This window comes from Gallinula chloropus, assembly GCF_964237585.1.
Source record: "Gallinula chloropus genome assembly, chromosome: 4".
Classification (NCBI taxonomy): Eukaryota; Metazoa; Chordata; class Aves; order Gruiformes; family Rallidae; genus Gallinula; species Gallinula chloropus.
Genome location: NC_140088.1, coordinates 15,215,688 through 15,228,224, shown reverse-complemented (window position 1 = coordinate 15,228,224; position 12,537 = coordinate 15,215,688). Strand labels below are relative to the sequence as shown.

The 12,537-nt window shown below is 44.1% G+C and overlaps 1 protein-coding gene across 1 annotated transcript in view; it reads right to left on the bottom strand.

Annotated features, from left to right (window-relative positions):
- GPHN (gephyrin) overlaps positions 1-11,747 on the bottom strand; it is a gene marked incomplete at its 5' end in the record, with an annotated part of 281,057 nt that extends 269,310 nt beyond the window's left edge. Inside the window, one exon of the mRNA XM_084262827.1 lies at positions 11,684-11,747. Coding sequence (XP_084118953.1) covers positions 11,684-11,747 — 64 coding nt within the window. The remainder of the gene's footprint in view (positions 1-11,683) is intronic.
- Positions 11,748-12,537: the final 790 nt, after the last annotated feature.

The following is a 12,537-nucleotide window of genomic DNA, read 5'->3' as shown; positions in this document are numbered from 1 at the left end:
ACTAATGTCTCAAAAAGAAGAGTAGTTTTCCATTAGGCTAGCCAGTTAAATTTGTTTTGCAGAGTGAAAAACGGCAGGATGGTAGAGTAGCAAAGAAAGAACAGAGCCTAAAAAATTTGACAGTAGATGGAAGAAATTGCCAGCCTTGCTCACCATTCACCCACTGAAGTAGAAGTCTGCAGAGCTCAGTGCTGAACCAGATCACACAGCTGATTCAGCTGGGGAAGGATCCCTTTTCTCTGGCAAGTTAAGTTTCAGCTGTTTCAGTTCCCTGCCTGCACAGCCACATAACAGGTTATGCCAGCACAGCATGGGAGTGAACAAGCAGCAGTGATGACAGAACCGTGACCAAAATTCCACAGGGTATAAGATTAAACCTGGACAGAATCCTGTTGGGCTCTAAAGCAGTGACCATTTATAGCAGACTGCGTGGTACACCAGAAGAAAATTATCTCTGGATAACACAGCTTGAGATGTAGTGAATGGAGGAAGATAAAACCCCTGACAAAGTGCTACATGTATTTTCCCAACGGACAAGTCAGCTAGGTACAGGGAGGGCCTGTTCAAAACAAGTATTGGTATAAAAATGCTTTTTCTGTCATTTCTTCATCTACAGCCTCAATAAAATTTGTAATTGTGTGGCTTAATTCAGACATTTGAAATATTTTTACTTTAGGCTAGCTTAAGAGTAATTTCAAGGCTAGTTAACAAAAGGCATTTCTCCAGATAGTTTCTCCAGAATACCCAAAGGATATCCCAAGGATATGCCCTCACCCACATCACACTCATAAAATGCCTAAGAACAGTCCAAGAGCTGGTTTCTTTCCAGATGCTTGTCACCATCAGTAAAGTCTCCTCAGCATTACTCACTGGAAGACCTCTGTGGCATGCAGAATTGTAGGAGGCACACACAATCCTGTGGAGGCAAAACCCAGTGAATAGTGTGCCTGTGTTAATGCTTCTGTTTGGTTTGAGGGTGTAGCTTTCAAGCTATCTCCTGATGGTCCCCAGTCACCATACTTCGGTTCACAGTGCAGACAAGGACCAAAGCACAAATGCTGAATTCGCTCTGGACAAAACAGAACAAGCTGTACTGCAAGAGTGCACCTAATGCACTCCAGCCATAACTGAGAAGGTTACTTGCTCCATGGGTTTTGAGCTAGTGTGAAGCAAAACAACAGTGTAGATGTGGAGCCTCCACTACTAAATGGTTCGTTCTATGAAGTGGCTTCTCCTAGGCTGCACTGCTTGCTAGCACAGACTTTCATCAAACTGAGATGCCAAAAGGTAAATTAACTTACAGAATTACAGTCAAAAGACTTATGTAGGTACAGCATGATAGCAACGTGTTTTTTAAAAGTTGTCTACTTATCATTGAGGAATTGAAAGAGCACCTAATTATCCAAATATAGACAATTTCTGCATCTGCCTGTTTTTTCCTGCAATGGTTGCCAGTTGGAATGTCAGCATCTAGGGGTTTAAGTTTAAATTTATGCCTTGAGTGAATTATAATATATATTTTGCTACTGCCTTAAATGGCTCCAAACTGATGTTTTCAGAATATCTTAAACACAGAGGAAGGTCTTGAACATGCCCTAATTGTTAGATACTTTCTATATGCTAATGAGATCTCACCTGTACACTTAAAGTGTTTTTTTCTGCATATTTTTCATATGCACAGCTGAATTTACTTTCCAGAGGCTGAAGTACAGATAGAACATTTTTTGCAGGTGTTTGCTTGGTTCAGAAAAAGGATACTAGGAATAATCTGAAGACTTGCTAAAATTATTAAGGAAGGTACCAGAAGCTGTTACTCTTTTGGCAAGGAACACTGAAAATTATTACTATTTCACATCCAAAATCTCCCTTAGGATTTGGTGGGCCCTCACAGCATCTTGCACATAACAATAACCAAATATAAGACAGGCTATCAAGGAATTAAGAGATTTTGCTAATATTAAGGATAATCCATGATGTCCCAGTTTAATGCTATACAGAAATTTGCCTCAAATGCCTTTTCCAGAAAGATGTTCTGTTCATCAAAGCACTCAGGAAAAGTCTACTTGAACCCTTTTCTGACAAAACAATGGTGAAGTGACAACTAGTATTTTCACTAATTCTCTTTGATCAACTGCCAAGCCAAAGAGAAAAGTCATGTACTGAAACCATTGTGCATAAACCAGAGCTATACCCTTTGGAATAAAGAAATAGGAACAGGCAGGTGAGCATCCTTGAAGCTTAACGATCACAGGAAATTCTTCGGCAGGTTTGGGGGGGTGGATTTCAGTGGTTGCTTTTAACATGAACTTTAGAGTTCCCATTTTGATCTTCAATGCTTAGGAAAAAAGCCTGAGTCTCACTCAGATAAGAAAGTCCCACACACTGGAGACACTAGTGATAGTTTTAATTCTTACCCTGCTGGAATTTAACTGGCAAGATCAGACCTAAAGTTTTTGCAGCTTACCTCCCTCCTGTGGAACGAAGCATATTCCTAAAAAACTGATGTCAGAATAGCACTCGTTTCTGGAGCAGTTTAAATATACCCAACTCAGTGTGCATCTGAGTAACATGACCATTCCCAGCTTCTCCAAGCTCTCTGCCTTGCCTTCTGTATTATCTACAGAAACACTTTGTCCACACACTACCTTTTAAAGAGATGTTTCACAGTATCTTTCATCGGTATGTTTAATTTACAGCTTCTATTTCCAGGGAAGCTGATTTTGAGGTTACTTAGTTTGCTGTAGGCTTATTTAATGTGTCCCCTTGAGTATTCAGACAACTAAAAAGGAAACTTAAGCTAAAAAAAGAAAAAAATGAGGAGTACCTATTCCCTTTAATCTTTGGGGTTTTCTGCTGCTTCTGGAAACAACAGACATTTTTCTCACCAGATATGTACTCACTTTTGGGCATCTCACTGCTTTCTCCAGATTTTTTTCTGATATGAAGAACTGGACAATGGACAATACTCTACTATGCCACTACTCTGCATTATACAAAAGAACAACATCAGTGGGAACCTAACTGGTATCTATTTGAATTCACAGAAATTTTTTACTTCCAGAAACATCCTCTGCCACTCAAATTTTCCAAGACAAGATTTACATGTACCTAGGTCAAGAGATACATACCTGCCTGACATCAACATCTTCTCTTTTACAATCTGGCCTATCTTCATAATCACATCAAAATTGTTTCAGGAAGGCGTAAGAAGAAAAGTACAAGTATCCCGGTTTGCCAGATTCCTACCCAGTGCCACACTCAGTGCCTTCTCAAGAATTACTGGGTGCAGGTTTTACAGACTTCATCTCAGGCCTTACTATCAATCCCTCCCTAGAAGGCCTATCCCAAGACATCAAAAACAGCTTGCTAAGAAAAAAGGGGGTGTTATTTTTCTAAACAGCAATCTCTGATTATTCCATCATTTAAGGGATACTGGGAACCTTCCCCTCCTAAGTCAGACCTGCAGGATACTTCACATTTAATTCCTGAAGAATGTGTATTGTTCTTCATCAATACAGCTTGCCATAAAATGATTCTGCAGAAGAGCTCACTTCCTAGATTCCAGCATGAATTTAAATCCCCAACAACAAACATTAAAAAACCCCCAACAACCCCTCAAAGCAAAACACCAGCCAAAAAAAAAACAAAACCAAACAAAACCACACTATATACATAAATTTCTACTTCCCAAAAATGTCACATAAGATATAGAGGAAAACTGACAAAATTAATACAAGAAAAAATTTTCAAAGTAGTCTTATTCCACACAGATTTTTAAATTCCCTACAATATACAGTACAATGAAGAAAATTAAAATTTTCATAACCACACAGTAAATAATGCAAAGCCCAAAAAATATTATAGTTCAAAGCCCACATGCATTCTGCTTCTTCACTCTACTACATAATAAGTGATATAATTTAATTAGAAAAGGAAAAACTATAGCTGAAAAACAAGTATTTCTAGTGTTGTGGTCCTAAATATGTATGCCATACTTAAGATATTACTACATTGTTCTACTAATGCAATTTGTATGTTGAATACATAATGAAGTGTCATAATAAGTACAAAACTATTAAAGATTACTGTTCCGGGTAACTCACTGCATATGGAGATAAATTAAAATTGAGCCAGTTCTTTCTGCTCTTGGTATACATCAAAAAAATGCTTTACTGCTCAAAAATAGATTTTCTAATACATAGCTATCCACTAAATCACTGGAGTCAGCCAGTGGAAGTTTTGCCATTTATCTCATAGTAGGAAGAACAGACATTGCATTTTACTCCTTAAAAAATGTCATTAATATCATTCACCCACCTTGTAATTGTAGGATAGAGCCCTGTTTTGCAGGGTTTTGCAAAATGTATATAGAACGCCATTCTCAAGGGTTTATGCTCATATTTTTTGCACTTGACAAGTTAAGCATAAAATAGGCTTTAGTAAATTAGTATGAAAACAAAACAAGTAACAAAATATCACATACAAATCTCTTACTTGCAAAATGAGATTTTCTAAGATGACTGCCTAATTAATCCTATTTTTCGCAAGCATTTTTTAGGCAAGTAAAAAATTCTGTGTAAGCTTCAACTTACTTTCTCAATTCTTTTCTGTTTTAAAAAAAATAATAAATCTAAATGGCCATGCTACTTTTGTATTAATTAAAAACATCCCACATAAAACAGCTGCTACCTGCTCATTTCTCAAAAGGCTGTTCATCATTCTCCTGTTCTCCAGGAACATTTTTTTTCAGGCATTCTGCTAAAATTTCATGAAGAATTCTGTCATAAGCAAGATTATTAATATAAAACCATTTCAATACAAGAGGTAGAGAGCTGCATACTGCATTTACATATATGTAAGTTATTTTTTTTATTTAATCCACACTTCAAGACATAAATATCCTACCAAGAGCTAAAATTTGTTCTCATTTTACTCATCAAGTCCTCTTACTGCATAATATCAATCTCCTGAACTGCAGACAACAAAAGCTACACTTTCTTATCCCAAAACAATTTAAAACCCTATCACCAAATCTGTTTCAACCATCAGAATAAGAAAAAAAGACATTTTCCCACATATTCATAATAAACTTTTTTCATGTTGAACAACTGAGAAAGCAAAGTGAAAATCTTAACTTCTACTTGACAAAGTCACTGCACAGCAAAATTCTTTGCTGTCAAAGTGTCACAAATTTCAAAACAGGCATTTTCAGAAAAGCTATGGAGGGAATCCTTATCGGATATGTAAGCACCTCTCAACAAACATGCTCTACTCTCCTACTTGAAAAAACAAGCAAGCAAACAGACTGGCTAAATCACCATTAAAGGCGAGAAATTCTGTGTTTGCATCAGGCCTTTGTATGCTGGACTCTCTAAAGCATGGACTGATAATCATATATTCTGCTACTGTCCGGTTAACAAAGCCAGCAAACAACTAAAGGATAGCCCAGAACTAATTTACCTGTCATGACATTCACAATCAGTAATTGTTAAGGTAAATGGCACAGCAGCTTTCCTACAGTACTGGAAAAGGGGACAAATACAAGCCTAGAAAAGTAAAGGAAGTACAATGCAGTGGATGAGTTCTGCACTGCTAAATCTGAACTACAGCCATGGAGCACAGGCAAACATGTAAGTCTTTCAACTGTATTTGGTTAAGTAAACTCCAAATCAAGAAATGCTCATTAGAAAAGACTTCTCATCCCTGCTCTGCAAGAACACATAAGCCTCCAAATTAACGGCCATTTCTTACATAAGTAGGTGTTAATTAAAACATCCATGGGTAGTTGGGAAATAACCTCTGGCTTTACACGCTTCAACTTCAGTGTTTCCACTACTTTTAGTTCAAAAGAAGCAGTGTAGTAGCAAGGACATTAAACTGTAATTAAAGAGTCTGCTTTATCAGTGAGATTCCAGTGCCCAGTTTTTGTTTCACACTGCACATTAAAATACAGGGGGGAAAGTCCAGGATGTTCTTCCTCTTTAACTACAAAAGGTAAACGTTCCCATTCAGCATCATTAAACTATAAAAACTAAACTGAACAACTGTATGGATCACATTCACGAGACATAAAAGCTTTTCATTGTTGTCATATTAAAAAAAAAAAAACCCAGAAAGAAAAGCTTTTCTGGCCACAAATGGCAGAGGGAGATCTCCCATTTTCTATGGATAAACTAAACATTATGACAGCATTTCTCTACTTCTAGAATTCATCTGCTGGACTGTGCTTTTGGAAGAAAACTAAGGCTCCTAGAAAATGCTACTGACTTGAATCCTGTATTTTGAAGATGAGGGCCTAATAAGATGCAGGTCTTGAGAGAAAGGCAGATCACATGCAGAAAGCTAACCAACTTCAATTTGGACAATTAGGGCAATTTGACAATAAATTCCAGCAAACTTCATGTCAGTCCTTACCCTTCCACCCATACCTCTGTAAGAAAGTTTACAAGTTTACCATAATATCCAATGCATGTCCCAAACACAAATAGCAGCACCACTGAGAAATGATCCTGCAACTTACATGCTACTAATGAAGAGCCTGAGAGGAAAGTATCCCATAAAGTAGGAGAGAGACATGGGAATTTTTAGTCAGAAACTCAACAGCATGTATATTTCTAATGCAGTCTGACCAGCAACAGTGACACCTTCAGTATTTTGTACACCAAAGATACTTTCTCAAAGATAATTTCTCAAAGATAATTTCTACAAAACTTTTACATTGGTGACCTTCTGATCTGCCAGATACTCTCTCTGGGATATATTCTCAAGCAGAACAGTGCCCTCGCTATCCAAGAAGAACGCTTACTTCAAAGTGATAAATTCAGATGTAGTGTATACACATGCTTTTATTTCAACAAACACAATGGTCTGAGACACTTAAAGGTGCCAGCATAATCTTTCACATTACAGTGTCAAGAGGCTAAAAAAGTTCTGAGGTCACACATTCAGAAACCTTAGTCTGTTTAATTGCATAGGCCCATGACAACAACTGGCATTGGTAATGGTTAAATCCTTACTTAGAAGAAGTGCCTGAAGAAGAAATCGTCAGTGAAGGGGGGTTTTGCATTTTGCACAAACCCCTTACTCCCTGTAATTGTAAAAATGTTGCATAAAGGTGAAAAGCTGTATCACCACTTTTTAAGCAATCATAAATACTCTAAAGCTATCATGGAAAAGAAAGCTACTCCAAGGTTGGTTGGTTGAGGTTTTGTTAAGCAAGCAAGGAACACTAGAAAAAGAGGAGCAAAGAGACAAAATGCTGTTTGCTTCTGGTGATGACTCTTCCTTACAGACCTGCCCCAAGAGCAGACAAACGCTGAATGAAGCTTTATTAGCCAAACCCAAATGTGACATTTTTTAATCTGGAATATTCTGGAAAAAAACCCATGTAACAAAACATTATGTTTTGACCAGCGACACTAGGTGCTTACTTGAGAGAAAACAAAGAGATGTAAATAGAAAGAAAATGGGAGTGGAGAAGAAAAAAGGACAAAATAAAAGAGCAACCAGAGAGAATCAGTCTCTTTTTCCCATCAGGCTAGTGGAGATGGCAACATTGCTTAGATCTCCCTGGACAGGTCTAGTCGTGGGTTTGCTTAGTCCCTCACATCACAAAAAAGGTCACAGATTATGTAACTTTCACCAATGTCACCACCAGTGAAGGATGACCTGGTATTGATTCAACTCTGGGCACTGCACATATTTTCTTCCCTTTTCTAGCCAACTTCAGCATTACAAAACTCTCTGTACTTGGTAATCCAGGTTCAATGTCCTGACACCGGTGGTAACTGATTAACCACCATTCTGCTAGAGACATCCCAGACATGGAAGGCTTGCAAGGGCCAACTAGAGTAACTGCGTATCAAGATCTTAGTATTTTACTAAGGAAGCATTGGTGGACAACACTGCAGACAGGACATGCACATAATCAAACCCTTACCATAAATGCAAACATTTTTCCTCTTTTTCACTTGTGTTTTACCCCACACTTCTTGTTTCTCTGTATATGATTCTTTGTTTAAAAGATGATGTCTGGAACACTTAAACAACATTGTTGGCCCAAGTTTGCTACCTCATTCTCCAGCACAAAAAAGTTCCCAATCTGACAGGGAGTTTGCAGCACGGTCCTTTTAAAATGTACATTACCATACTGGTAACCTCATGACAACGTAAAACTGAGGGTCTACGAATAGTTCAAGTGCCTGCACTATGTATAACAATGATGTTTGGAACTTAAGCGAGCAGACTCTTTAATCTGAACACTTCATTAAACACTGGGGCTGAATGTGACACTTTGATGGTTGTATTCCTTCCACATGTTGCAAAATGCCTTGAAACGATCACGCATAAAGATTAGAACTCAACAGCCTATCCACAAACTAGGGAGACTTACAATTCACGTGATACGTAACAGTCTCATTTACAACAAGCTTCACAGCTTTGTAACCCATCATTCTATTTCCCCATTTCAGTAAACAAGCTTAATTCTACAACTTTCTGTATACAGACTCAAAAAGAAACATGACTGACATCTGCAAATCAGCAGATGCCGTATATATACTAGAGTACTTTTCCAGATTTCAGGAAGACAGTTCTTTCACAATGAGAAAACAGCCTAATTATGGACTCCATTCCTTACATTGACTCCTAACTAAAAGACCTTGACAGTTTGGATATAAGAGAAGTTAACAAGTAATTTGTTTTAAAAAACAAGGTGCTGCATTCCGCATAATTTCGCATTTGAACGTACCAAGTTACTTTGGCCAAACAAAAAGCTAACTTTCTATTTCCCTAACCCATTGTACCCATCTTAATTTGTCACAGAAGTAGAAATTGGCATTTCTTTCTAGATAGGAAACTAACAATACACACACAAAGTCTACTAAGCAAAGCTAAACATAGTAGCTTACGCAAAATGAAATTGAATGCAAGGAACTAAGCTAGATGTATTAATATATTCTAGAACCATATGTGTCGATCTTGACAACAGACAAGGCTAACAACGTGCCCAAGTCATGTTTTTTTAATGTCCTCATTTAAAAATAAACATACAACTTCATTCCAAATTAATGCAAAGGAGTTACTCCTGTAAATTTAAATTCCATCTGAATACTACCATAAGGTGCGATAATGGTACTTCTAAACTGAGTATACCAGGTCTAATAGGAACATAAATCTATGTGCCTCTGCTGATAAGCCCACAAGTATATATTACTAACAAAACAAACATATGGCTATGATCTTAATTAGAAAAGCTAAATAAGTCATGTTAATTATCTATCTTCTGATCACTGAGCTACTCTCAATGATTAAACCAAAAAACAGTGCTCATACCTAACCTTTCCATTCCTACACATACTCCTTCATACACCAGCCAAGAAGCAATTATTACCTCATTTCTATGAGGAAAATTCAGAGGAGTAAATTTTTTCATTTGCTGTCTTTACAAAGCGGAAACAGCAGAAAGAACTAGGGGATCCAAGCCCTCTCCAAAGTACAAATATTCTCTTTCAGGAGCTGAAGGAAATGCCAGAGTAGAAGATAATTATGTTTAGCCAAATATATGATATTAAAGGAACACATTTATATCAAATTTTATTTCCTGTCTACAAACATACACCAAAGGGGGGGGGGGGGAGGCAAGAAAATTTTTAGAAACCAAGATGTCCCCTTTCAAAGTTGCAAAACAATGCTTCGCAAAATCGTTTAGCCTGCAATTCCGAACAGGAGTGAGGGGGAAAGAGAGAAAACTGTTGTTCACTTATGCCTTTTGGATCTCCCTTAAAAATAAAGAATTAAAATCAGACCACATGCCCTTCTTAATGGTATTGCAAATTATAACACAAAGTTAAAAGAGTTTAATAGTGCTCAAACAGGATTTATAGTATAAAATAAAAACCTACATCTTCTGATAAATCATCTGAATCTATTGTGGGCTTTAATCATTAATTAAAGGACTGTAACACCATGTTTATCTGGTACTGCACTCTGGGAACATTTACAAGTGAAACTCAGTGATCACCATAAAATAACAATCCGAGTTACACAGCATGAAGTTGGACAAAACACGCAATGAGCATTCTGTTAGCAGACATCTCCTTCTGAGCTTTCACAGTAAGGTGAAATTGCAGGAAGGCCCTCGCTTTCGGGAACAAAAGCTTCAAACTCCCCCAATTTGACTTCTGCACCTGTTCAAACCTGCTCGGTCCTTACTAAGGATACGACGGTCTGGAATCCGAGAGCAACATCCACGCCTATCACACCGACCTCTTCCAGCCAGGGCTTCACCGTCAAAACAACCTTGCAGCGAGAACCCTCACGCTTCTCAGGAAGGGCCGAGCTCCCGTCCCGGCGGCGGGGGTTCAGCACTGGGCAGGGGACAGCGCTCGCCGCGACGGGGCTCCCGCCAGCCCGCCCGGCCCAGCCGCTGCCCGCGGGCACGAACCCGCTTCCGAAGGAGGAGCGAGACGGGGGCGTTCGGGTTCAATATCGCTGGGTTTAATGAATAACTTTCGGTTTAACTCCGGGCCCCCTCTCCCACGAACCGATGTCCTTTCACTATGAACATCTTCCGACGCCCAAGCCCGCTCACAGCGCTGCTTTCCACGCACAGTCATGTCTTCCCAGGCTCCCGGCAAAAGCTCCTGAGCCTGACGCGCAAAAATGTCACTAAAATCTCTCGCCCCCGTCCCTCCCCGGAATGGCTATTTACGCCTCCACACGCTCGAGCCCCTCGGGGCTTCACTCCTGGGCGTGCTGAGCTCTCACCAGCGCCGAGCCCCAGGGCACACCGCAACAGCCGCACAGGCCCCCCCGGCGGCCAAAGAAACCCCGAACCCTGCAACACACCTACCGGCGACGGCACCGGGAACCATCCTGTGCAAACCTGGCGTGTCATGTGCCAGGGGTTTATTAAAGGCTCACCCATGCGCTATGAGCAGCAGCAGCAGCATACATGCCCTCCTCTCCCTCCCAACAGAGAGCACACGGGCACACGCGTATCCCTCCCGCGCCCCCCCTCCCATCCCCGAAAGTAAAGGCTTGGGAGGGGGAGGGGAAGGAGACATCCTGGAGGTGTTCGCCGTGCGGAGCGTGCCACGCTCCAGGGCATCCCCCGGGGCAGGGAGCTCAGGCCGCCTCCCGCCGCCGCCGCCGCCGCCTGGGGAAGCTGGGCCCGGCTCCCGCCGGCCCGCAGCCTGCGCCGACCGCAGGCTCCCTTCTTAAACGCCTTCGCACTCACGGCTCCGCGGTGTTCGGAGGAAGCCCGGCCACGTCTCGACCCCCCGTCCCCTCCGACTGACGCCCACCCCCGAGCCCCGTCCGCTCCGAGCGGGTTACTCTCGGGCCGGTCCCCCGGGCCGCGGCGCCCAGCAACCCGCTCCCTCGCTCGCCCGCAGCGGCGGCGCCCAACGCCGCCCGGCCTCGCGCACACGCTCCTCGCCGCGGCGCCGGCGGCGGGAGCGCCACCCCCACGTCCCCGGGCCCGTGCCGAGGCCTCGGCTCCCACCCGCACGGCGGAGCGGCGGCTCCCTGCGCAGCGGCGGCGCCGCCGCCACCGGAGACGGCCGCCGGGGCGACCCGCGGGGCGGCCTGACGGCGCGCACCGACCCGCGGCCGCCTCCCGCCTCCCGCCTCTCCCCCCCCCCAGCTCTCCCCAGCGCCGTCCCCGGCCGCGGCCCGTTACCTGTGAGAACCCCGACGCGGATTTGGTGGTCGTGGTTCGTTAAAATCATCCCCTCCGACGCCATGTTTCCCGGCGCAGCCACCGCACTGACAGGGAGCGAGCGGGGGAGGGGGCACGGGCGCGAGAGCGGCGCGAGCGCAAAGGGGGCGGTGCAGGGGCGGGGCGATGGGGCGGGGCCAGCCCCGGGAGGGGCGGGGCCAGCGCCGGGCCGGGGGAAGCGGGCACAACCGCGCGAGGCGAGGGGGGTGGGAGGGGCCGGCGTGGCCGAACGCGAGACTGTCGTGCCGCGCGTGGCCCAGGCAACACCAATCTAACGCCGAGAGCGCCGGGCCTGGCGCCGGTCGCCGCCGATCGGGGTCGGCGCGTGACGCCTGGCGCGGCCCCGGGGGCGGTGCCGGCGGGGGAGCGCGCGCTGCCTGTGCCGCGCGGCGCTCCCGCCCTTTACGGGCCTTTCACCTCCTGCCCCGCCGCTCCGCGAGCCGGCGGCACGGCGGGGAGCGAGGCGAGCGCAGGGCAGCCGGTGCCGCCGACCCCCCACCGCCGGCTTCCCTGGGAGGCGGCCGGCTCAGCCCGGCCACCGGCCGACCCTGGACGCTCCCCGCCTTTGCGCGGCAGCTCCCCCCGTGCCGCTGAACTCCCAGCACTCCGTTTCTTACTGCCCTCCCTTCGGGCGCCCGGTGCCGGTACTGGAGGAGGCGGGCGGGGCTCCCGGGTCAGGCACCTGCAGCGGGGTGCGGCTGGCGCGAGCCACCCGCCAAGACACGCGGCCGCGAGTTGCTCTTGGGCGTCCCCGTGCCCTGGTTACGCCGGGTGAGCAGCTCGGGGCTGCGGGGGGCGCCCCGCCTCTCGGGGAA